The 27,236-nt window shown below is 42.3% G+C and overlaps 2 protein-coding genes across 3 annotated transcripts in view; one reads left to right on the forward strand and one right to left on the reverse strand.

Annotated features, from left to right (window-relative positions):
* The window catches only part of LOC146662024 (uncharacterized), a 50,209-nt gene that overhangs the window by 18,517 nt on the left and 4,456 nt on the right, over positions 1-27,236 (reverse strand). Inside the window, exon 3 of the mRNA XM_085419455.1 lies at positions 24,365-24,729. Coding sequence (XP_085275581.1) covers positions 24,365-24,729 — 365 coding nt within the window. The remainder of the gene's footprint in view (positions 1-24,364; positions 24,730-27,236) is intronic.
* On the forward strand, positions 18,743-19,897 carry LOC146662026 (uncharacterized). Of its 2 annotated transcripts, XM_085417762.1 has the most exons (2): positions 18,743-19,376; positions 19,498-19,847. In XM_085417762.1, the coding sequence occupies exons 1-2, from the start codon at positions 18,824-18,826 to the stop codon at positions 19,812-19,814; spliced, it is 870 nt and encodes a 289-aa protein (XP_085273888.1). In that variant the 5' UTR covers positions 18,743-18,823; the 3' UTR covers positions 19,815-19,847. The 2 variants fall into 2 exon arrangements, with proteins under 2 accessions (XP_085273888.1, XP_085273887.1); XM_085417761.1 differs by having other exon boundaries at positions 18,743-19,897.

Raw genomic sequence — 27,236 nt, forward strand, 5'->3', positions numbered from 1 at the left:
GATATAGACTGGTGGATCACACTATCTTTTGTTTGTGTTTATTTCATTGTTACACTGTAAGAAATATTAGTGATTTGAGTTTAAAGACTACCCATAAGGCAGTGCGCCTATAAGAGTTGTGTGAGACTGCAAAAGTGTGTAACGTTGTGCTATGTCCATGTATATATTTGCAGATGCAGTAAAGGCGAACTCACAAAGCCACACTGGTTTCAATTCATTTTAATCCAAGTGTGCAACAAAATTTGGTGGCAGCGGTGGGATCAGCGGTGCTACTGAGAAGCAGTGTGAGATTACAGAATCGTCACACACATTATGGAGTTGGAGCAACTGCAAGACCAGCTAAGTGAGAGCTTGCTGCAGTTAAGGTCAGACCAACTACAAGAAGTGTGTTTACAAGCTAAAATCTCAATTGGGAAACAGACAAAGAAGCACACGCTGATCAGAACAATAAGTGAAGCAGTTGAAACAATTATTGAAGTGGAGGAAGAGGAAGTAGCACACACATTCCTGGACAGATTAATTAAAACTGTTAAAGAACTAAAGGAAAGAGATGACCCTGCACAGGAACGTGAAGAGAGTATCGGTAGGGATGCAGTTGCATTGGCCAGTCTACAAGAACAATATGCAGCATTGCGACTAAGTTTTCAAACCTCAACAAAAAGGTTAGAGGAAGAAATGGCAAGACTGACAGACAGAATGGCCTCCCAAGAAACTGCACAGTTACCTACTCATCCATCACCGTTACCTGCTTCACCAGCAACACAGCCCCCTGAAGTGACTATACGCAGGGAATTTAGAATCAGTGGCCAAATTGGGGAACGGGGTCAGAAAGACAAACTGTCATACTCCAACCTGATTCATCAAATCAAAATGAGACTTAAAAAGAATCACAGCGAAGCTGAAATTATTGAAGCTGTTGTTAGGGCCATAAGCCCAGGCCTAAGTCTCCGTGATATGTTAGAGATTAAAACAGACCTCACCCTCATGCAGCTTCGTACCATACTGAGGGGACACTACAAGGAGGATAGCTCTACTGACCTCTATCATCGTCTGATAAATATCACTCAAGGAAGTAATGAGTCCCCACAGAACTTTCTATTTAGGGCAATCGAGCTGAAAGAAAGAATCCTAGCATCATCAAGGGAGCCAGGAACAGATGAACAATACAGTGTCGAACTGATTCAGAAAAAGTTTCTGCGAGCCGTTGGCACAGGTCTGATTAGCGACAATGTGAAATACCAGATCAAACCCTACCTGGATGATCCAGCAGTCACTGACGATGTGCTGATTGCAAAGACAAATGAAGCGGCCAGCCTTGAGTGGGAGAGGCAACAAAAATTCAGAAAGACCACCCGAGAAATGAAAGTAAGAGAGATAAAAGCAGAGGCACAGTCAGTGCAGGAGGCAGCGGTTGGTGCAGTGGGTGGGCAAGACCAGCCATTCTCCACCTCGACAAAAGGTAAAGCTGCTAAAGCACCAGCAACAGTGACACGCAAGGAAACTGAGCTGTTTGATATCATCAATCAACTAAAAGGGGAAATAGCTGAAATAAAAGGAGTTATTCGTGAGTCGCGCCGACCTTCTCCCTCACACCGCCCAAGTGTCAAACGTGGCTGCAGGGATTGTCAGGACAGCAATAGAGGAGAAAACTGCGACCACTGCTTCAAATGTGGACAAAGTGGGCATTTGTCAAGGGGATGCCACACCCGGAGAAAACTTCCAGACAGGGCAGAGCAGATTGGTATGTCAGCTAGCACGGTGAACCCACGCCCGTCACCCTCTTTTCAGCTACTAAACCAAGGTGAGCAACAACAAGATGTTCACAAACTCTTAACGGACAGTATAAAACATTTGGAGACAAAAGTAGCAGCCGCCACACAAGATAAGAGGAATGAAGTGGTCTCCGTCAGCCTCCTCTCCCCAAAGCGAAGAGCCCAGCTCCTCAATCTTATTGGGAAGACGCACGTGATCACCTGCCTGCTTGAGGGAGTAAAAACCACAGCGTTGTGGGACACAGGATCACAGGTTTGTCTCATAAATGAAAAATGGAGACAACAGAACATCCCACACCTCAAAGTTAGGAGTTTAACTGAAATCATTGGGCCTGGTATATTAGATGGAAGGGCAGTAAACCAGACACTTATCCCATTTTCCGGGTGCGTTGAAATCAAATTCAGGTTGCCTACAGAAGAGGCTGCGCAGTTAGAGCTTCTTGTGCCAGTACTAGTAGTAGCTCAGGAAGATGGGGTGGCGGAGGAGCCAATAATTGGCTTCAACATGATTGAATACATGCTAGAGAGGGGAATAGAGCCACCTCGTGCTGTAACAGAAGCTGTTAGCACAGCATTCTCCATTGACTGTAAGAAAGCTGAGGTCTTTATAAAGGTGATGAAGAGTGGAGACGATGGGCTAGGTGAGGGCAGAGTGAAAACTGGGAGAGAATTAATGAGTATCCCACCTGGTCAGACAAGAGTGGTCAAGTGTAGTGTGAGAGCAGGCCCACTCCCAGCAGGATGTCCTGTTCGAGCCCAGCCCCTACCCTCAGATGCCAGAGGGATTGGAGGTGCAAGAGTGCGTTGCCCATTTACAGCAAGGCAGCTGGTCCCGTATTAGCTTCCCAGTCACTAATACCAAAGCTTATGAGATCATACTGCCTCCGAGAACTGTTTTGGGACAAACTCAGAGGGTCCGAACTATTTACCCAGCTAACACAGTGGCAGTGGAAATAGAACAGTTGGGAACAACAAGACCTACTGTACAAGCAACAGCTGCACCTCCAGCTAGCCAAATTGGGGAACAGGAAAACAGAACAAGAAGCAACAGTGAAGGTGTATGGGACCCCCCAGTTCCCCTCGACCATCTCTCTCCGGCACAGCAGCTGAAGATCAGGCAGCTATTAAGGGAGGAGAGTAATGCCTTTGCTCGTGATGAACAGGATGTTGGCAATATCCCCTCACTGCAGCTTAAGCAGCGACCCCACACCTGTTCGCCGAACATATACATCAGTGCCTAAGCCACTTCATAAAGAAGTAAAAGAATATCTGGAAAACTTGCTGAATAGAGGGTGGATAAAGAAATCAAAATCCTCCTACTCCACCCCCATCGTATGTGTGCGAAAAAAAGATGGCAGCCTCCGCTTGTGCTGTGACTATAGGGAGCTAAATATGAAGTCAATCCCTGACCGCCATCCCATACCACGCATACAGGATATGCTCAACACATTGAAAGGAAGCTCCTGGTTCTCGGCCTTAGACCAAGGGAAGACTTATCACCAGGGCTTCCTGGAAGAGTCAAGTTGCCCTCTCACAGCATTCATCACACCCTGGGGATTGTATGAATGGGTAAGAATCCCTTTTGGGCTGTCGTCTGCACCGGCAGAGTTTCAGAGGTCGATGGAAGAATGCCTTGCAGGGCTGCGGGACGACACATGTCTGCCTTACTTGGATGACAACCTTGTTCATTCAAAAACATTTGAGGACCACTTAAATGATCTAAAGCAGGTCCTGCAGCGTTATCAGAGCCATGGAGTGAAATTAACACCCAGGAAATGTGAACTGTTCAAAAATCAGGTGAGATTCCTGGGGAGGTTGGTAACTCAAGATGGTCACACCATGGACCCCGCTGACATTGCGCCTGTCCAAGCCTTAAAACAAAGGAACCCCACCACCATTGGGGAAGTGAGGAAGCTGTTGGGATTCATCTCATACTATCGCAACTATATTCCTAACTTTTCGTGCATTGCAAAGCCACTCTATGACCTGCTCTCCTCAGAAAAGCCAGGGGAAGGGAGAGACAGGAAGTCAAAACACAACAAAAAGACAAAGAATCAAGGGGGTCAGCTACCATCCTCTCACCCAGTGGCATGGTCAGCTGAGCATCATCAGGTGGTCTGTCAGCTCGTCAACTTCCTCATTCAGCCCCCCGTTTTAGGTTATCCTGACTTCGAGCAACCATTCATCTTACACTGTGATGCATCACAGGAGGGACTTGGAGCTGTGCTTTACCAAAGACAAAATGGGAAGCTAGTGGTTATTGCATATGGGTCTAGGACCCTTACTGCCCCAGAGAAGAACTACCACCTCCATTCAGGGAAGCTGGAATTTCTTGCCCTGAAGTGGGCCATATGTGAGAGGTTTAGAGATTATCTCTACTATCCACCACCCTTTATTGTCTACACTGACAATAACCCCCTCACATATGTGCTGACAAAGGCAAAACTGAATGCAACCACACACAGATGGGTGGCTGAACTCGCTGACTTCCAGTTCTCCATCAAGTATCGACCTGGTAGAGCTAACAGGGATGCAGATGGTCTCTCACGAATGCCCTTGGATATGGAACACTACATACAAACGTGTACAGAAGCAGTGACACCTGAGGTCCTAAACAGCGTGACTCAGGCTCTGGCTGTTCAGCTGCAGGGAAGTGAACCCTGGCTCTGCCCGTTAAACATCTCAACTGTGGTAGCAGAGCAAAGTGAGGAGGTAGGGATGTCAGGTCTGGAAATCCCTAAGGCAAACTTAAGAGATGCACAAAAAGAGGATCCTGTGATCGGGGAAGTCCTGAAGTATGTCATCTCTAATCGGTGGCCAAAAGGCAGAAAACAGGCAGGCAACAAGGAGATCGCTGCCCTGGCAAGGGAAAAACAGAAACTGCACCTTGATAAGGATGGTTTACTGTACAGGAAAACACTCAGCCGAACACAGCTACTCCTGCCTAAGAAGTTCCATTCGCTCATTTATAAAGAACTACATGAAGTCATGGGTCACTTGGGGGTGGAGAGAGTTTTGGCCCTCATTCGGGATCGCTTTTACTGGCCTCACATGCAGAAGGACGTGGAGCACTACATAACACAGGTGTGTAGCTGTCTAAAAAACAAGCGTCCCCACAAGCCCACCAGAGCCCCACTGATCAATATCACTACAACGTACCCGTTTGAGCTGGTCTCCATTGATTTTCTACATTTGGAGAAATGTAAGGGAGGGTATGAGTATATCCTCGTGGTCATGGACCACTTTACACGATTTGCTCAGGCTTATCCCTGCAGAGATAAAAGTGCCAAAACAGCGGCAGAAAAAATATTTGGAGACTTGTTGTGTTGAAGTTTGGTTTTCCCACACGGCTCCATCATGACCAGGGAAGAGAGTTCGAAAACAAACTCTTTGCCAAGCTGGAGGGATACAGTGGAGTCAAGGGATCCAGAACCACACCATACCACTCCCAAGGAAATGGTCAGGTAGAAAGGTTCAATAAGACACTGCTGGCCATGCTTCGGAACCTTCCAGAGGGAGCAAAAGCAGACTGGAAGGCATCCCTGACAAAGGTGGTCCATGCGTACAACTGTACGCGCAGTGAGGCTACTGGATATGCACCTTATTTCCTCTTGTTTGGGAGAAACCTCAGACTCCCCATTGATATGATTTTTGCTCTCACAGCTAATGACCAAAGCCCTTCTCATCAAGACTATGCTGAGAAGTGGAAGATTCGCATGCAGGACGCTTACAAACTGGCCTCAGCGACAGCCTGTAAGGAGAGTCGACGGGGGAAAGTGCTCTATGACAGAAAAACACATGGCGCAGAGCTGTACCCAGGGTGCAGAGTACTGGTCCGGAATTTTGGTGAGAAGGGAGGACCAGGGAAACTGAGATCCTTCTGGGAGGACCAGGTGTTTCAGGTGACACAAAGGAAACATAAGGGGAGCCCAGTATATGAAATTAAGCCAGAGAATGGCAAGGGACGTGTCAGAGTCGTCCACAGGAACCTCCTGCTGCCGTGTGACTTCTTGCCAGTCGAAAAAGTCAAGTCACATGCAGAACTGGGAAAGCAAAAACAGAAAAACAACAAGGACAGACATGAGTGGCATGAGCAAGAGCACAGTTCGGAGGATGAAGATGAATGGAGAGCAATCAGAGGACTGTCAACAGAACAAGGGGAACGTGGTAGACAGTCCTGGTGGACAGAAGCATCAGAGTTCAATGCAGAGACTGGAGCAGTCAGTAGGGAGGATCTCTGTGATGACAATGACATGGAACACCAGGAGGACTGCAAAGAACAGAATCCGGGCGTGGACAATATAGAACACCAACACGACCAGCATGACGAGGATACAGAGGCACAAGAGAACAATAAAGACAAAGAGCAGACGCACCAGCTTGAGATGGAGTGCAGTGACCAAGAGGACACTGACCAGTCACCTGTCAGTGTGAAAAAGTATCCTTTCAGAATGAGAAAACAAAAGCTAATGTTTACTTACCACAAGTTAGGACAACCAACATTAGCACTTGAATAAGTACCTCAGACACAGTCATATGTTACATATTGCAGTAAAGCAGTTATAACAGTTACATTTTCAGGCTTTCATTAATGCTTTATTAGAAGAATAGAAATGTTAATTCTGCTTTATAAGCCATAAAGAAGAGTTAGTGTAATGACTTGTTATGAGAATGGCACCCATGTTATGTAGCGAGGTTATGTCCAGGTGAGAGCACCTTACTCAGTAAAGATGCAGATACCCGTGATATGGATGGAAAAGCAGTGGACTGTTATCGTGCACAATAACACCTGCTGCGACATATGACATGAAGGGGAGATACATGTCATGTGTTTCACTGTGGCTAGCAGTGATGCTGAACTCTGACTCCTAAAGGGATGTAGCCTCCTACAAGCAATGTATAGTTGCCACATAAGGACTGATATTGGTAGAATGTCGGGACGCCATTAACTTTTTGAGGGGAGAGTGTAAGGACAAGAAAGACATTGTGGACAAAACAGGACACCCCCCCATAATCTTAACACCGTGGATAAAAATATCAAGTTCACCAGGAAAGACACAAAGGATAACTGTTTGCCTTTCCCGGACTGCGCTGTGCACATTGAAGTTAATGGAAACCTCAACAATTAAGTTTACCAGAAGCCCACACACACGGACCAGTACCTCCACTTTGTCTTCCATCACCCTCTGGAACACAAACTTTGAGTACCGTATTTTCCCGACCAAAAGACGCACATAAAAGTCTTAGATTTTCTTCAAAAAGTGCAGCGCGCCCTATAGTGCAGTGCGCCCTGTGTGTGTTGTTGTAAAGAGGACGTAGTAGAGAACACCATGAGAACGCTAAAGGGGGAAGTGTGGTCGTTGACTGTATATAAAAGAACAGGTAAGTGCGTTATGCAGAACATCGTTGTTTTAACAACTCTGAAAATAGAAAAGAGACACGCTTATGAAGCACAGTTCAAACTGAAGGCCATCAGCTACGCAGAGGAACATGGAAATCGAGCAGCCGCGAGAGAATTTAAGATTAATGAATCGATGGTTTGCAAGTGGAGGAAGCTGGAAAACGAGCTCCGACAGGTCAAGAAGACGCAGCTGAGTTTCCGCTGACATAAGGCGAGGTGGCCCGAGTTGGAGGAAAGACTCGAGCAGTGTATCATCGAGCAAAGAACGAGTGGGAGAAGCGTTTCGACGGTCACCATTCGACTAAAAGCAGTAGCGCTAGCAGAAGAAATGAAAATTGAACATTTCCAAGGAGGTCCGCCTTGGTGCTTTCGTTTCATGAAACTGCTATTTTTCCATCCGGACCAGGACTATGGTAGTGCAGCAACTTCCAGCGGATTATAATGAAAAGCTGGCCATCTTCCGCTCCTACTGCAGCAAACACATCGGCGACAAAAACATCCAGCCCAGCCACATCACTAACATGGACGAGGTGCTGGTCACTTTCGACATCCCGGTGAGTCACACTGTGGAGAAGAAGGGGACCAGCACGGTAGCGATACGCACAACGGGGCACGAAAAGTCTTCTTTTACTGTTGTGCTTGGCTGCCATGCTAATGGACAGAAACTGCCGCTTATGGTGATTTTTAAGAGAAAGACTTTGCCTAAAGACAAGTTTCCAGAAGAAGTCATCATTAACGCAAATGAAAAGGGCTGGATGGATGAGGAAACGATGAAAGAGTGGCTGAGGGAGGTGTATGTAAGGAGACCAGGTGGTTTTTTCCACGCATTACCATCACTGTTGATCTGTGACTCTGCGTGCCCATCTCACAACCGATGTGAAAAAACAAGTGAAGCAAGTGAACTGTGAGCTTGCTGTCATTCCGGGAGGCCTGACAAAGGAACTCCAACCGCTGGACATCGGTGTGAATCGGCCGTTCAAAGTAAGGCTGCGAGTGGCGTGAGAGCGATGGATGACCGGTGGAGACCACAGTTTCACTAAGAGTGGAAGGCAGTGCCGGGTGAGTTACGCCACAATTTGCGAAAGGATTGTAGATGCTTGGGCTAACATGTTTGCTGGCACTGTTGTTGGAGCTTTCGCAAAAGCCAGCATCATTTCCGAGGAACTGCACGGCACGGAAAGTGACTCTGACAGTGAAGAAAGTTAACCTGGCATGTTTGATGGAGATTTAGCGCAGCTGTTCCATTCAGAAACAGAGGATGAGGACTTCGATTTTTTTGATTGATGACGATTACTGGTAAACTGTGAATACCAAACTCAGTTTTGCTCTTGCTCCATTTTTAAATATGCATATGCGCCCTATAATCAGGTGCGCCTTATGTGAGTGTTAAATACAGTAATGGCACACATAACTGAGACTGCGCCTTCTAGTCTTATGGTTGTGAAAATACAGTAATTAGGAGCCTACACCACCAGGCAGAACATGTTCCCTCTAAGCCTAAAGGGAAGAAGGAGGACACACATGTAAAGGAAGCACTCAAAATATGCGGTTATCCTAATTGGGCGTTTATAAAGTCAGCTAAGAAGCACATAAAAGAAGATCAGACACTGGCTAGGATAAGAAAGGCAAACGCAACAACATTGTCATCCCCTATGTATCAGAGAAACTCAGGAGAGTCTTCTCCACCCACGACATCCCAGTGTACTTCAGACCCAGCAACACACAGACAAAAACTGGTTCACCCTAAAGACAAAACTCCAAAACACAAACTTAAAAATGTGGTGTATGCTGTACAGTGCAGAGAGGAATGCCCAGACCTCTACATTGGAGAGACCAAACAGCCACTTCACAAGCGCATGGCACAACATAGAAGAGCCACCTCCACAGGACAAGACTCAGCAGTCCATCTGCATCTAAAGGACAAAGGTCACTCTTTCAAGGATGCCAATGTTCACATTTTGGACAGAGAAGACAGATGGTTTGAAAGAGGAGTGAAATAAGCCATCTCTGTCCACTGTGAGCGACCATCTTTGAACAGAGGCAGTGGTTTACGACACCAACTGTCTGCCATCTATAATCCAGTTTTGAGATCCTTCCCAGACGCCTCTTAACGCCCACTCGCATCCTGGGCCATCTGACCTCAGGAAATCACATGATAGGGTGGGGCCAGGTTTCACAATGAGCTCACCCGAAACCCTGGCTGATTGTGACCCACACCCGCTTTCACACCTTGACTCGTGTGATTAGGTAGGATCATTAGGGGGTCCTTTGTCCCTTTTTGGGGGGACAATCCTAAGTGATTAAAATCTGGAACTCTCCACCATTTTACCCTAGAACTGAAGAAGCTTCTCGGATAAGAGGTGAAACGTCTTCAAGCAACCTAAAGAGGTCCAGACACTTTTTTTCCAAAGGTCCTTAGACAGCAGTACTTGTAGTCTGGAGTACAAGTAGACTAGACTAGAGTGCAATCAAATACACCTGCCTTCAATGAAACCAGCCCAATCACAGCCACTGGCTCACAGCAGTTGTGAAACAAACCCACTCACACATCAGTGGCCATTTCCCACAGTAAATGTGGAGGTGAGTTAATATGCAGGTGATACCAGTCCACCATCTCACACAGCTGATTACAAATGTATAAATGACCTCTTGCAGCCCTCACTTTGATATCACTGGTATAAAGAAATGGAGAACCTGCCACCCAATCCTACAAACAGGTCATTATCTGGGAGATTACACTTTCTGTTCTTGAGACATTGGTGGTTAAAAAGATAAATTTGTTACCAGATGTTCTAAATGATGCTTTCTAATAACGATGATTGAGATGATAGTATCAGGTTCTAGCCTAGACAGCATGAAGTTGGTTGTAGCTACTGTTACAGCCCCCATTTATTGGTCAATTGTCATTCTGGAGCCTCAAGATGAGGATTTTTGCCATACTGGTTTCAAAAACAACATGGCAGAAATATGATGCGTGGAGGTCTGATTGTGAAACCACATGCTGGTGGTTTTCAGAGAAATTTAAAGGACTTCTGCGTCAACTGTATTTTTCTAACATGGAAACTAGCTGGGACTGGCAGCATATCAGGTTTAATGTAAATTTTATCTGACGGCCAATTTAAATGTTCCTTTCATGTTTCTTGACCAGTGTTGGGTAAGTTACTTTAAATTATTAACTTAGTTACATTACTAGTTACTTCTATCAAAAGTAACTCAGTTACTTCAAGTTACTCGTTACTTTCAAAGTAACTAGTTACTAGGAAAAGTAATTTTTGGTTTTACTCAGAATTCTCTTGTTAATGTGTTGCTTCCGTAACTGGATACCAAGCAAGATTGGCAGTCTTCTAGCTTGCTTACTTGCCACAAGTGCACCGTGCCACCTACCAATAGAAAGGATAAAAATAATCTGTATATTTACACGAGAGAAATCCCACGCCTGGACCGCCGTTGACCGCTGCCATGATTCTAGCCTATGTCACAGTGTCATGTGCGCTTTTTACATCCAACACGAAAACTGCAGTTATGGTGCTTTGAATTGTACTCAGAACTCGAAAATTCTGCCTTCCGAATAGGAAGATGTAGGTAACACCAGACTGCAGATGAACTGCATACGCGGCTGGACTGGGACAAAAAAATTAATAAAATAAAATAAAATAAATAAATAAATAAATCGACCAGCCCACCATTATAGGAAAAAAAAATCATAAAGCCTTTGAATGAAAACAAACGCTGTTGTGACAGTGATGTGCACTTTTCTGATGTATATATGCATCAATCCATCAATCGTTTGTTGTAAGATTCAGATAATTATTTTTTTTAAAAGCTAGACATTTTAAATGAGAATAAGTATTTCTTTGTGCCCCCCTTTCCCTGTTAATGCCTTACCTGGCCCCCCTCGCAAAACTTTGCTAGACCCGCCCCTGCACAGTTACCAGCTGTCAGCTGGTGTTATTTGTCTCTCAGAAACAGTTCAGAACTTCTGTTCAACTCATTCATGTAACCTAAAAGGTAAACCTGTTTCTCCATCACCTGTTCAGCTCTGGTGATTCAGTAAGGACATCTCCTGGTTTCATCTTCATGTTTCCCTCTCACCGGCTAACCAAACCGATATCATGACCAGCAGCTTTTACAGCTGTGGCTCCAGCAAACATCAGATGATACTAGAAATCAATATTAAATACATTCTAACAACAGCTGAAGTCAGTCGAAAGTATTGTTGAAATGCATAAATTTGTTAAAACTCAGAAATCTGGTGCAGTGTCTACACCTGCCAACTACAAAGAAGCATGAAGTCAAGCTTCTTATTCAAAGCCTTTACGTGCTTCCTCCAGGACACTGATATGGTTAGCAGATGTAGTTCAGAGGAAAGAAAAGAATTCCTACAAGGTCAGTAGATCTGTAACACAGTCTGGATTTCTTTAGGATGGAAACATTACTTTTCAGAGACACAGAGCTCAGAGAAAACTACAAAAGTGGGTTGTCCATACCAAAATAATCTAGATGGATAAACTGCACCAAACAATAGTAGAAAATATTGACACAGTACTGTGCAATATTTAACTTCTACAGCTTCAGCTACACCAACACAAGGGAGGAAGTGGCCTTCACCATCACTGACAAAGGTGTTCAGGTAAGACAGGACCTGCTCCTGTCGAGCCACAGTGCTCAAATTTATCTGCATCATGTGCTGGTTTTCCTAAACTTCCTCCTTCAGTTCTGACAACAAGTCTTCAACTGAAAAAAGGAATGATTATAACTATATGGTCCACATGGGCCAGCATATTTACTGTTATGCTTTGGGACAAGTCACTTTAGAACAGAAAATTATACCAAAACAGTAATTAAATAATGGCTAAATTGCTCACTCTTATACAGAATAGCATCACACAAACACTCTGCACGTTGGCTGCATTCCTACAATTTGCCACCAGATTTCACTTGAACATTGCTCACTGGGCAACAATGCTGAGTACATACCTGTTGAGATTCTGAGAGATTCAAATTGATGAAAGCCACCAGAGTCTTCCAGTCTGCCATTTTTGCAGCTTCACAGACTGGAACGCAAAACTGGTTTAAGCATCTCTGCTGGAGCAGGTGGTTTGTCGCTGAGGATTCGAAGCATCTGTTTAAACCATCATGTTTTGCACCATCAACAACCACATTGATGTCAGGCTCAGTGAGAGTTGAAGACATGATAACCAGTCATGTGTTCATAAACTGCATTAGGATGTACCTGTTCAACTTCACCCACTGAACCCAGGAGAGTAGGCACTGGAAAATCTCTTCTCCTGACCAGAGTCTGTGACTGTAGAGCAGCTCTTGATGTGGGTGTGTGCCTTACTTGTGAGATGCTGTGGACTGAAAGAAAGAAATTGACAAAGAAAGTAGGCTTTAAGAAAACAACCCCCCCCCAAAAAACCAATGTGAATATAGACTGCTCAAAAATAAAATAAAATAAAATAAATAACAAAAATGAAGGGAACACAAAAAGATGACATCCCAAATGTAAATTATTAAAATATTCTTAATACTTTGTTCTTCACATAGTTAGATGTGCTAACAACAAAAATCACAAAAAAAAATCATCAATGGAAAGAGACATCAGTGTAATGCTTTAAGAATTTCTACCAGGTCCTTGCAGGGAGAGCTGAAGCTCTCTTTTAAAGACCTGTTGGTCAATCTCAACACATTCTTGACCAAACCAGTGACTGCTGAGGGCCTTTTTAACTGAGGTCAGAGTGAGTGCAATGTGCAAGATCTTCATGTGGCCTGATCCATACCAGACTGATGTTGAAATGTGCCAAAAAGATTTGAACAGATGCTCTACACCCAACCATCTGCTTCATGCTTCCTAATAGCTTAAACCTGTCATGGTCCTGCGACCATGACTCAGTGACTTTATGTTTATGTTCTTTATTGTTATTACTTTCATTTTTATTCATGGCTGTTTTGGGATGGTTTGTGTTTGGGATTTTAGACACTGGGTTCTGGGTTTGTGCTCCCTCTGTTGGTCCCTGGTGTTAGTGTTCCCCTGTCTCGTCAGGTTAATCAGGTCCAGCTGTTTCCCCCACCTGTGTGTGATTTCCCAGTGTCTCTTTGTGTACTTATAGTGTGATTTCCTCTGCTCCTCGTCGCGTCGTCTGTGTTCATACCTGGTGTAATCCCCTGCGTGCTCTCCCTGCTGTTCTCCCTTCATGCTCAGGTTTGCTATTTCTTTGTGTAGTTTCTCCCAGTTAGTTCATCCTTAGTTCTGTTTTACCATCCCCACTTTATATTTGATATTATCAATAAATCACCCTCACACCTGAATGAGTGCTGCGTTTTGAGTCCTCCTTCCACTCTCCACACGGCCGCTGCCCCGGACCGTGACAAAACCAGTTTCTTCAAACTGGACTCCCTGTTCAACTGTGGTGGGAGAAAGCAGTGTCAAGATTTCAGTACAACCACGCACATTCAACTCTCAGCAATCAGCAGCAAAGAATCCTCATGCAGACAAACAGCCCCAAACAGGCCATGCATACCAAATCCTTTCAGTTAACAACAGGGCAGCTTATTGTGCATATCCACCAGTAAATGAAGCTTCTAATGTCATTTCAATCATTTAACAGTAAGGGCCTACCTCCGTGTCTGGATCCATGTCTGCTGACTTTAATCCTCTCCATCCTTGATGCCATGCTCCATGTAGAGATTCTTCCATAGATGGATTTTTTTGGCAAATTTCAGCAACTTCAGAATGTGTTAGTGGAAAATGATTCTATGTTTCTTTACCTTCTTTTAAATGTACAAAGATGCCTTTTCTCTGCCCTTTGTCTATGGTTAGATTAGTTTAGAATTATCCTTTTAGACTTTCCCAGCGAAGACATATTGTTTTGGGACATATTGTTTTAGATTGTTTTATCTCTCACAGCTTTCTCCCAGCTCTCTGCTGACGAGACTAGCGCCACATATGGAGTTGTTTATTTTATCTGTTTATTATTTTCTTATCCTGTTCTCACTGTCTTTCCTATAAAAAGTGCCAAGCCTCTGTTCACAATGTGAGTTGTTCTCAGCAGCTCACCCGTGTACACGTTTAGCAAAGAAAGTAACTTTGTCTCATTGTGTCTTTATTTCTCCTGGGTTTTTTACAGAGTTTTCTCCCAACATTTCTTGGTCCTTCGAGCCGGAGCACCTCCATCGTGTCCCATCTCCGTGACCAGTCCACGTTGAATGACTGTCGACAGCTCACACACTAGGTGTGTGATAAAAGTCCAGGAGCGTTACATTCGGGTCCTGGCCAACGTCTTAGAAAGCGACCCACGGTGGTGGGGCCCGATCGAGGTGGACCAGATCCGGCGACACTGACCAGGTAGATACAGACACACTGACACAATCTTGCGTAAAAACGTATTTTAAATTCAGGGAATTTAAAATAGCGGAAGTAGCTCGTCGACTGGTAGCTTTGGAAGCTCGTCGATTGGTAGCATAGCTCGTCGACTGGTAGCTCTGGGAGCTCGTCGACTGGTAGCTTTGGAGCTCTGGGTAGCTCCCCCAGCTGGGTCTAGACTGGGTCTAGGGAGTAAGTAGCTCTGGGAGCTCCCCTTATCATAAGGGTTCCGGTCGCGCGCGCGTCGAAGCTGTGAATGTGAATGTGTGTGTATATTGTTTTAATTTACGGAGCAAGCTGAATTTTCACGGTCCAATAAGAGACTGAGCTGCTCCTACTGTGTTTTTCTTTTACTGCTATTCACTGACGTGCTGGTGAGTTGAGAGAACGGTCGAGTTCCGTCTCGTAAAGTTCACACCGCTTTCGGAACTAGTCCGAAAGTCGAAGGGCGTGTGAGCAACCACTCTCGTCTCTAATACCAGCGAAGGTGATAGCAGCTGTATCGCGTATACATTACTTAAACAAAAATAAGTAAATACACAAATAAGATGGGTAATTAAGCAAGTGAAATTAAAACTCACTCCTGCTGACGAGCAGTGGTGAGAAAAGAAAAGTCCAAGCGCCGGACAAAACAATGTCTGTAAATTGAGAAATTTAAGAAAACAAAATATAAACAGTCAGAAGAATAGAACTCAACTGCCAGTTTAGTAAAACCAGAAGACGAGACACTGTGCAGTGCCCACAATCCTTTTAGTAAACCAACACTCATTCCTGCAGCCGCATCTGCAGCAACACCCATATCAGGAAGAACATAATAATCCCTTATTAAGTGAAAACTAGAGATCACAGTAGTTTGAGGTAGTTTAAAAGGGTTGAAAACAGACCCCACTGAGTAGATATAAATATAAAAAGTACGAAATAAAGATAAACAAAGGGAAAATTACAGTAGAAATTATCTTTAGAGTATTTGAAATTAATAATAGCAAGGATAACAACCTGTAAAGTGATATTATCAATGAAACACAGTTGGCATGATGACCATGCCCAGCATGTATAAAATGAATATAAAGCAAATAATTCACACGAAAATATTTTAATAACATAAATAAAGTATATTAAGGCTGTGTCACTGTTCAGCCAAGGACAGTGTGTGAAAAGGTAACTGTCTCCACCTTGGGAAAAGGATGATACTGCAGGTCATCTGAAGCCCTTGATGGATACAAAATAAAATATAAATAATATAATAGAACTGCCTGGTCCGCCATGCAACAGAGAGAACAAATGTGACCGCAGATTGGATGAATTCTAAATTATCTGTTTGCTGAATAAGATGATCCTAACTAACAAATTGGCTCAGTAGTAGTATAATGGTACACACTAATAAAACATTATAATATGCTATTGCTGTTATATAAGACAAAGAGGATAATATTAACAATGACATAATATTAATATGAAGAGGCACCTTAGTCGGTTATGATGTGAGGTGGATAATTGTTAAACAGTAGTCTGCATCAAGCTTAAGGTCTGCTGAAACTCAGTGTAATGACATATGAGATGAAGACAATACAGAGAATAACTAAACTAATGAAGTGCATAGAGGCACTTGACCAGCTTGAAACCTATCATCCTAGAATGACACATTGCTGAGATATAGAGCACACCTATAATAACAACCAATAAGCAAAACCCTGTAGACAACAGCTAAAACTACAGGATTGAGAAGCTGAATTAAATATGTAGACACTGCTAAGCTGATGAGCATGTTACACATTTTCTTTTATTTTTATTTATTTGTTTCTTTTAGAGCAGAAGCTGCATGCTATTAAAAGCCAACATGTGCAGACTTCTGCCTTGTTCGGGTGGCAGCATTTTTTTCTTTTTTTCTTTTGTGTCCTGACACGTGTATGTTTTTTGTTTTTGTTTGATTATTTTGTTGGTTTTGGAAACGAATTTAAACGAACTTGTGACAATACTTGAGAATCACAATGACACATAGTGATTAGGCATATGATTGAAAAATGCCTAGGTTTAGAGCTGTGAGCTATGAGCTGTGAGCAATGCAAAGTTTAAATATATATATATATATATGTGTATAAATGGGAAACAACCCTAACTTCAAAGTTTGAAATGTGTGAGATGCATGAATTGTTTGAAAAACTAGAAATTATCTAAAAATGCCTTAAGTGAAAATGTAGTGTTGCATCTATAGAGAAGAGAAAAAAGAAGAAGCATTCTATAACTTAAAAATAAGGCTGACGTGTTGACAATAGACTAAGAGACTCATTTGCAGGTGGCTATCAGGAACAGAGAGGCAAGCAAGGTCACAGACACCAAGGCTGTAGACAGCCACGCAGAGACAGCAGATAAAATAGAGACAATGCCTGCTAGAACCGTGGAGAGGAAAGTCACTTCACACGAGATTGTAGGAGTAGGCCACAGAGAAATAATGCAAAACAGTTTTGAGGCAGCCACTTACGAACTTACAGTTTTCAAAGGACAAATTAGTTGTACAGTCAGCTGCAGGCCACACAACTGTACAACAATTAACTGCTGAGTGCATGCTAAATGACACCCCACCAGAGCTAAAAGCACTACACGATGTGGTCCATCAACACACACCCGCCACATCCACTTTCCAGAAACCAACCGAGTATCACAACATTCTGAGATTTAAACAAACTCCAGGCCCAGATCCACCTTATGATCAGCAAGTGTGGAAGCTAGGAGAACAGCATTTGACCTTACAGCACAGGCCGAAATTGTGTAGGTTACGCAGTAACCACAGATAGTAGGATAATAGAAGCAAAACCACTTTCTTCTTCATATTCTGCACAGAGCGCTGAGCTGATAGCTGTGATTCGCGCATGTGAAATACACAAAGACAAACTAATAAATATACATACAGACAGCCAGTATGTTTTCTCTGCTGTGCATCATTTTGCAAAAAATTTGGCAAAACAGAGGAATGATTACATCAACCGGAAAACCGGTTCAGTATGCCAACCTCTTACAACGCCTACTGACTCATTACTACAGGCAACAACTTTGCTGACAGAGCAGCAAAACAGGCGGCACAAATGACAAACATCACATTGATGGCAGTAAACACACATCAGATTCCACTGGATGTGTTGCAAAATGAACAAAAAGCAGCAAGCACAGCCGAACAGACAAAATGGCTAAAACACGGTGCAGTTCTGACAAACGAATTAATGATGTGTTATGGCAAGCCAGTGTTGCCAAAATCTCTCCACAAGATGGCGGCATTAGTGACTCATGGCTGTACGCATTTGTCATCGGGGGGAATGACCTGTATTGTCAACTCTCATTTCTACACTGTAAATTTTGAAACTTCAGCAAAACAATTTGTCAGAACGTGCATGACGTGTCAAAAACCTCACCCTTTTCACACAATTCATATGGATTTTATTGAGCTAAGCGAATGTCAAGGGTCGAAATACGCCCTAGTGGTTATAGATGTGTTCTCAAAATGGCCGGAAAACTATCCAGTGAAAAAGGCAGATGCAATTTCAGTAGCAAAGTGCCTGTGCAATCACTTCATACCCACATATGGCATCCTAGCTTTGATACGATCAGACAACGGCACTCATTTTGTAAATGATGTCATCACTAAGGTCTCTGAAGCACTCGGTTTCAGCATAAAACATCACTGTGCTTATCACCCTCAGAGCGCAGGCCTTGTAGAGAGAACTAACGGCGCTATAAAACAAAGGCTCAGTAAATGCATGGCAGAAACAGGAAGGCCGTGGCCTGAATGTTTGGGTTTAGTGAAAATGTGGATGCGCTTAACGCAAGGCTCCCATAAACTAACTCCATTTGAAATCATTCATGGTAGGCCGTTCCCACTGCCGATCACCAGTCAACCAATAGACAAAGCAATCAGAGAAAACACATTAGCAGAATGGATGTCTAAGCTGTTAGAAAACAAGGAGATCATTGTACATAATCAACAACCTGATGATGTTTCTCCAGTGTCTTGCAGATTACAGCCCGGTGACTGGGTTCTGATAAAGGTGCTCCAAAGAAAAAACTGGAGCGCACCCAGGTGGGAGGGACCACATCAGGTTCTCCTCACCACGCCCACCGCTTGCAAAATTGCGGAACGACCATCTTGGATCCATCAGAGTCACTGCAGGCGAGTAAGTGAAGCCATCTAAACTCAGTCGACACAGGCTCGCCCAATTGTTGTGATCTCGCCCGGTGGAGGGAACAGCCTTTCTGGCCGGGGGGTCTACTCACGACAGGAGGGTGTGTCCTGTTGTCATGAGGTGGTGGCTCCTAATAACTGCAGCGGCCCTGACCCTGGCCGGGCTCCTCATCTTTGCTTCCGTGAGGGACAACAAGTCACGCTATATGAAGAAAAGGCAGACACTGTATGACAAAGGAAAGTACACCAAGTTTCCCCATGGCTACGCCACTAACTTCTGGTGGCAGTTTATGAACACTACAGCTCACTTGAATAATAAAACTGACTGCTATGCATGTACCCATATGCCCCTATCCTCACAGACGTCTGGCCTGTGGCCATACAGCATACCTGAAGATCGCAGTTGGTGCCTGTTGGGCCTGGCAACACACCCAGGCTACGGTACTCTTTGGTCCAAGGCCAACTACAGCATCCCAGCAAAAGCAACCTGGAGGTCATCATCACCCACAAATGTGAACTGTTCCGGACAGACCTACCTACTGACCTGGCCCCAAGTCTCAGACCCACTGCCTGATGTAATTCTACTGAACAAACTGAACGCATCACAACTGCCAGTATGTGTGATGAACAATGGATCGCGGGCAGTGGGGGAGCTGCCTACTCACCTATGTAAATACATATACACTTTCTGCCCACCGAGGAATGAGAGGAAGTGTATGGCCTGTTCAACCAACACAACCTGTGCCAGTAACGCGACGCTGATGAGCCTCAACTGTCGCTCCGACTACAGCTACCGAATGCCACTACAAACAAAGACTCAGTACCAGACAGGATGTGCACGGACGGCACCCAGCAGTAGAGGAACCAGAGTTTTGGCTGACTGGTACTTCCTATGTGGCAATAAGGCTTATCTGTCACTCCCTGAAGGTTGGGGGGGTCTGTGCGCCCTGGTGCAATTATCAGATCACGTCTTCTTCATGCAAAGTGTTGCACATCACCCAAGCAGCCGACAGAGACGTGAAGTGGACATCGCCTCACCCAATTCTTTCGGCATTACAGTGGACACTGGAGTGCCGGGAGAGTTTCGCATCTGGGGAGGAGGAGTGAAATTCTTACAGAGCTTGATCCCCGGCATTGGAGTTGCCGAGGTGCGGGATCACGTGGAAATCAACCGATATGCTCTGCTATGACACATCAACTTAACTAAGACCCTGGGAACGGCCTTAGCAGGAGAACAGAAGGCCATCAGAACGATGGTGCTGCAGAACAGACTGACACTGGACCTGCTAACAGCATCACAAGGAGGAGTTTGTAAGCTGATCGGGGAGACATGTTGCACGTTTATCCCTGATGGATACGAAGCTGGAGGAGACATTTATGAAGCTTTGCAGAATTTGACCATTCTGCAGAAATATGTCGCTGACCACACATCTGGAGCAGCCACATCACAAGGCTGGCTGGACTGGCTATTTGGCGGCTCGTGGTTGGCTGCTGCAGCGAAGCCGTTTGTCTTTCTAGGTTTCATCATGGTAGCACTGCTAATATTAGTGTTGTGTGTGTTGCCATGTCTAAGAGTAATGATTTCAAAGATGATAACAACTATAATGACTGCTTATGTTGCCGTGCCTCAAGAAGAACAGCATCCCGTTGAAATTCTGTTAGAGGAACTTGTAATAGCTGCTAATAAATGACGTGGTGATTAAAAATGACTTGTCAAGTGATCATGCACTGATTAACACATTAGTAGTTTATACAGGTACAACATAAGGTTTTCTTATTCTTTTATTTTCTTTTATTTTTTGTAGTTTTAGTTTTATTATTTTCCTTCATTATCACTTTTGTATTTTCTTTTACTGTGTCTTCCTTAATTCTTTTATTCTTTTATTGTTTTATTCTTTAGGCCACATGATTTACATTTCTGCTATGTTGACATTTTGACCATTAAAAAATTGCTAAAGATACTTAATAAATAACCTTCACAGACAATTGTTGTATACATTTAAAATAAGTTAAAACAGGAGGGAATGTTAGTGGAAAATGATTCTATGTTTCTTTACCTTCTTTTAAATGTACAAAGATGCCTTTTCTCTGCCCTTTGTCTATGGTTAGATTAGTTTAGAATTATCCTTTTAGACTTTCCCAGCGAAGACATATTGTTTTGGGACATATTGTTTTAGATTGTTTTATCTCTCACAGCTTTCTCCCAGCTCTCTGCTGACGAGACTAGCGCCACATATGGAGTTGTTTATTTTATCTGTTTATTATTTTCTTATCCTGTTCTCACTGTCTTTCCTATAAAAAGTGCCAAGCCTCTGTTCACGATGTGAGTTGTTCTCAGCAGCTCACCCGTGTACACGTTTAGCAAAGAAAGTAACTTTGTCTCATTGTGTCTTTATTTCTCCTGGGTTTTTTACAGAGTTTTCTCCCAACAGAATGAAAAGGCTGCTGAGGAGCTGAGAGTGAGCCTGAATACTTGTGTGCCGCCTTCTCCAAAAACAGTGACTCACTGAGACAGAAAGAAATTTAAATCTTTATAAATAAAAGAAAACTAAGAGAAACAAATCTAAAGCAAAGCACGCAAGAGAACCAAAAACTCAACAACCCCAAAACAAAAAGCCACACATCAATCCTCTCTGCTCCAACTGACACTGCATGAACAGGTGCCTCAACATTTAGAGTCTAAGGGAGATAATCACAGAGGCAGAAACTTTCCACTGTATTCAAAGGAGCTTGCAAGGAGCTTGCACTGTATCATCTCAGGTTTCTTAAAACTAAGTATTCAAAGTCTGAGGTAGGGTTGTTATTTGAGGTATTCCTGGGAAAATCTTTGAGGTCTATTTTGAAGCTCCAGATTCTTTAGATTGACTGTCTCATACTTTAATTGTGAATATAGAGGATTGTAGCTCAAGTTAACATGGAAAGATAGAGGTCTAAAGTCTCTAAAACATTTGGGTATTCAGTCTCTGACAGAAGGTTTGGAGACATGTAGAAAGTTTTGAATGGGTGAAACTAATATTTTATTTACAGTTTCTCAAACAAGGCAGATAATATTCTTCATGTACATTATTTTTTACAACTATTGGAACAACAAAATTAAACAAAACACAATTTCATGAATTCATCTCTTAATGTTATATCCAAAACTCTGATGTTCTCTTTCATGACTTTTTAAACTACATCAATTCATCAACGTCAAAGACTTGATATGTTACATTAGTCCTTACTACCAGCTTGCTGAACATAAAGATTCCTTTCAGGTCTTGTTCTGACCAAGTTCTAAATGTCATGTGTCAAAGATTTGTGTGTTTCTTTATAAATTATGTGTAGAGTTCTGAGGTCAACCAAGTCTTTACATTTAGGTGTATTTAATAAAAAGGCTAAAAAGTGGATTTGGTGGTTCATTTGAAGTGGGGTTTTTTTATGATTCTAAGTCTGTTATTTATCATCAGTTTATTAATGACAAAATTTGTACGTCTTCCAAATAGTATGAGTTTTGTTTTGCTCAGATTCAGTGTTAACCGACTATAGAAAAAGTCTTCAATTTCTTAAATTGATTTTCTAGTTCATTCAGAAGTTGTTCCAAGTTACTTCCACAATAACTTTGTATCATCTGCAAACAATATGACTTCTGTGTCTTTGCAGTTACTTCAAATTAAGACATGTCAATACAAACACCTTTACCCTCATTTATCTCTCATGGCCCTGGTGCCAACTGTCTGCATTGACTTGATAATTAATCAGAGGTAGCAGGGTGTGATACAGGAACTCTAAAAGACACATTAGCGTATGTTTAGTGGTCACTGGGTGAACTGGGTGCGTCTCTAATAAACTCAGTAATGTTCTCTACATGATCACAAAGATCTAAATTAGAGGTGTAAGTCATTGTTTGTATGTAATATTGGTTTAATTTGGCTTATTTTAAAACATTTTTATACATATCAGGTTTCAATACTCACTGAAATAATGCAGATTCCATGCAAAACATATTTAAAACTGAGCTGTATTTGCTCTGATACATTTGGAATTATAAACTATGTGTACAAATTTTCTGATAATAGAAAGTAAATTAATCATCGGTGCAAAGATCAACTTGGTTGTTTGTCTGAAACAACCAGAGCAGGAAGTTAAATCAAAATCATGTAACACAGATCTAGTTGACATGAAAGCAGAACAAGTTAAAATGTTCTCAACTCACCAGTGAGAAATATCTATAAAATCATGATTTACACCAGCTGCAGTTTTTCCTACTGAAAACCTTTGTCCTACTGAAAACGTTAGGTCCAGATGAACAGAATCAACTTTTTGGGATTTCCTTACCTGGATGATTGAGCACGCATCAAGGTATTTACAGAAGCCACAGATTCTATTGAATTCTAATATTTCTAAAATCAATGGGTTTTAAGATAAAGGGCCTAATATTCACCCCATACCTACCATTTACTAAAAGTACAGAAAACAGAACAGATCAGGATCCTGATATCCTGTCAGCTCAGTCATTGATACTAGCTACTATTTACAATATCTGTGATATTGAACATTAACTGTTGTAAGGCTCGCCACCTTGGCTGATGTATGAAGGAGAAAGCACACACCCACCTGTGATGAGAAACCAAACATGAGATTTCATTACACTTTTTAACACCAAATATGTTTGAGACTCAATAAAAATGACGCATGGAGAAAGTATTTTGTTTTAGCAAAGTCCTCATTTATTGGAAGAAAAATCATTACAGATTCATGTTGACTTTACAACAGTTACACCATATAAAAAGTGGACTTTATCAATCACTCACACAAGCCTTAATCTACCCCACCAACTATGACCAAGCTAATTTTTCCTTGTTTTGTAAAAGTGTAAATGACGAAGAAGTTCACTGAGTTTTATCAAACCTGCCTCTGTGTTAACTTTTAAATAACTTTACATTAAAATGAAAACATAAAAAAAATAACATTAGCGTCCAGTATATCAGAAATACCCATCTTAAGGCTTCAGAATGATAGTTGAGAAATGAAAGAGAGATGTAACAGTAGCTACAGCCATCTTTAGCTGTTAGCAAGGCTCTCCGCTTTCTCTGCAAAAACTTGCACTGTGAAGTCCAGGGTCGTTCATATTCCATGCAGTGCTTAAGACACCAGTGTTGCAATCATAATGTCCGTTGCCTGGTGGCATCGACCAGCCAAACATCTGGGGTGAGTTGTGGAGGGTCCATTGAGGTCCAGAGACAACATTGCCCACAGCATCAGGATAGTGGGCCTGATTATTTGCACCCTTTCTCATGAAGCTGATGTCCAGTTGTTCGCTGAGTGAGGATGCTCCCTGAAACTGAATCACAGACAGATGCACAGTCAGTAAAACCACAATACAGAGTTCTTGTTTTAAATTATAATCAATACGCTTCATCTAATTAAATGAATTCCCCAGATAGTGACTGAATTAAAAACAGTTCTGTTTAATAATTGGAGATACTTACATGAAGCGGGACGCCCTGATTGAGATGATGAGAATCTGGAATCTTCCTAAACTTTCTTCTTCGGTTTTGAAACCAAGTCTTCACCTAAAGATGGAGGGAAGCAGAAGAAATTTAATGAGTACAATAGACCCAACATTCAAAACGAATTCAGTTCCTTGTGTTCTAGTAACCTTGAAAAACACTCACCTGTTTGTAGGTCAGTCCTGTCAGCTCTGCCAACTCTGTCATCTCTTGTGGGTCAGGGTAAATTTTCTGATTAAAGTGATGGTCAAGAGTTTTTAACTGGCTGTCTGAGAACAGCCCTCGGGTCCTTCCTTTGAGCACCTTGGCCTTTTCGTCCTTCACACACATAGTACTTGTGACAGTGTTGCTGCCCTCCTGGTTTCTTGGGGAAGCAAAAACCAGTTCCTCCTCCGTGACGGAGCTGGAAACAGCTTCAGCAGCCTCAGACATGTTGTTGCTCATCTCCTTAGCGAGAGCTGCCTCAGCCCATGCTGCAAGTTCTTCCAAGGGAAGACTCCCTTGCAGGCTGCTGCCAGAAATCCACAAGTCTATGAGGACAGAAAGACAGAAGTAAGCACAAATATATATGGTCCACATGGGTCACCGTGGCTACTGATATGTTTTGGCACAGTTGAGTTTTTTAACAGAAAATAATACAAAAGGGATCAACTGATGAGCCTTAATCAATTTCCCACACACAATGTCACTTGATTTTACTTGCTGAATTATTAAAATGTGCCACCAGATGTTGCCAATTAGAAAGTTTAAAAAGTGACTCAAAGCCCAGATGGTCCTGAAGTGGACTCTCTGTTCAGCTGTGGAGGGAGAAATGGTGACTTCTGCCATCAGGACTTACAACACAGAGTGAAAGGGTATTTTTGCTCAAAGATGTCTTCGAGGTTAGCCAACTCTGTTCACATTAGCTCACTAGACAACAATGCTGAGTACATACCTGGAGAAAAGTGCATCCCATAATCTTCCATCTTTAAAATCCCAGTGATTAAAGCAGGAAAGCTGGAATAAGTGTCTCTGCTGAAAGAGCTCCAAACCAAGCAGGATAGGAACTTAAGACTGACGGACTTAAGACTTAAGAGCAATACTCCTGGGCTTTTAAGGAGGTTTGTGGGTGTGGGCAGGAATGTGGGGGGTTGAGCTTCTTCTTTTGTGAGTCACTTTACAAAGCAGTCAGGCTCTTTCTACCAACTGGCATCATTTACATTTCTTTAAAATGCTGTTTCTCCAGTCTGAAAAAAGAAAGTACAGTTAGAAAGCAGCCATACAAATGAGCTTTACCAAATCCTTTCAACTCACACTTTATAAAATATGAAACACTTAATGCACTTAAATCAATTAAACAAACACATCTTTACTCATGTGTTTGAAATACATGATGGACTATATGATGTGAAAAATTCTCATTTTGTAAAGAAAGCCAAACCTGTTGAGTTGTTGACTGTGAGCTGCAGCTGGTGTAAATCGTGATTTTTATGGATATTTCTCACTGGTGAGTTGAGAACATTTTAACTTGTTCTGCTTTCATGTCAACTAGATCTGTGTTAGATGATTTTGATTTAACTTCCTGCTCTGGTTGTTCCAGACAAGCAACCAGTTTGATCTTTGCACCGATGTGTAATATACTTTCTATTATCACAAGATTTGTGCACATAGTTTATAATTTCAAATGTTTCAGAGAAAATACAGCTGCTCTTTAAATATATTTTTGCATGAAATCTGCATTATTTCAGTGAGTATTGAAACCTGATGTTTAAAATGTTTTAAAATAAGCCAAATTATACCAATATTACACACAAATAATAAATTACACCTCTAATTTAGATATTTTTGATCATATGGAGATCCTTTGGAGTTTATAAGATAGTAAATGGTAGCTTTCACCTTCTTTGAAAAGCACCTCTACATTGTAAAAGTCTCTGACACTAAAACACCCACATAAGTCAATGTCAACAAAAGCAAGGCTAACAATCCACATCAACGCTCGTCATAAACCCACAGACACATGCATCTGGCCTCCTCTGGCTCATTCAGAATTGGAGACGCACCCAGTTCAGCCAGTGACCACTAAACATACGCTAATGTGTCGTTTAGAGTTCCTGTATCACACCCTGCTACCTCCGATTAATTATCAAGTCAATGCAGACAGATGGCACCAGGGCCATGAGAGATAAGTGAGGGTAAAGGTGTTTGTGTTAACATGTCTTAATTTGAAGTAACTGCAAAGACACAGAAGTCATATTGTTTGCAGATGATACAAAGTTATTGTGGAAGTAACTTGGAACAACTTCTGAATGAACTAGAAAATCAATTTAAGAAATTGAAGACTTTTTCTATAGTCGGTTAACACTGAATCTGAGCAAAACAAAACTCATACTATTTGGAAGACGTACAAATTTTGTCATTAATAAACTGATGATAAATAACAGACTTAGAATCATAAAAAACCCCCACTTCAAATGAACCACCAAATCCACTTTTTAGCCTTTTTATTAAATACACCTAAATGTAAAGACTTGGTTGACCTCAGAACTCTACACATAATTTATAAAGAAACACACAAATCTTTGACACATGACATTTAGAACTTGGTCAGAACAAGACCTGAAAGGAATCTTTATGTTCAGCAAGCTGGTAGTAAGGACTAATGTAACATATCAAGTCTTTGACGTTGATGAATTGATGTAGTTTAAAAAGTCATGAAAGAGAACATCAGAGTTTTGGATATAACATTAAGAGATGAATTCATGAAATTGTGTTTTGTTTAATTTTGTTGTTCCAATAGTTGTAAAAAATAATGTACATGAAGAATATTATCTGCCTTGTGTTTGAGAAACTGTTTGTGTTAACGTGTCTTAATTTGAAGTAACTGCAAAGACACAGAAGTCATATTGTTTGCAGATGATACAAAGTCATTGTGGAAGTAACATGGAACAACTTCTGAATGAACTAGAAAATCAATTTGGGACCCTTTCTATAATGAACTAACACTGGATATGAGCAAAACAAAACTCTGCTATTTGGGAGATGTACAAATTCTATC

This window comes from Rhamphochromis longiceps, linkage group LG9 (assembly GCF_057381845.1).
Source record: "Rhamphochromis longiceps isolate RC_006_pf linkage group LG9, R_longiceps_female_GT1.1, whole genome shotgun sequence".
Classification (NCBI taxonomy): domain Eukaryota; kingdom Metazoa; phylum Chordata; class Actinopteri; order Cichliformes; family Cichlidae; genus Rhamphochromis; species Rhamphochromis longiceps.

Excerpts from the sequence above, each read along its gene's own strand:
- LOC146662026 (XM_085417761.1), top strand. The coding sequence starts at position 18,824 with ATGAGGTGGTGGCTCCTAATAACTGCAGCGGCCCTGACCCTGGCCGGG.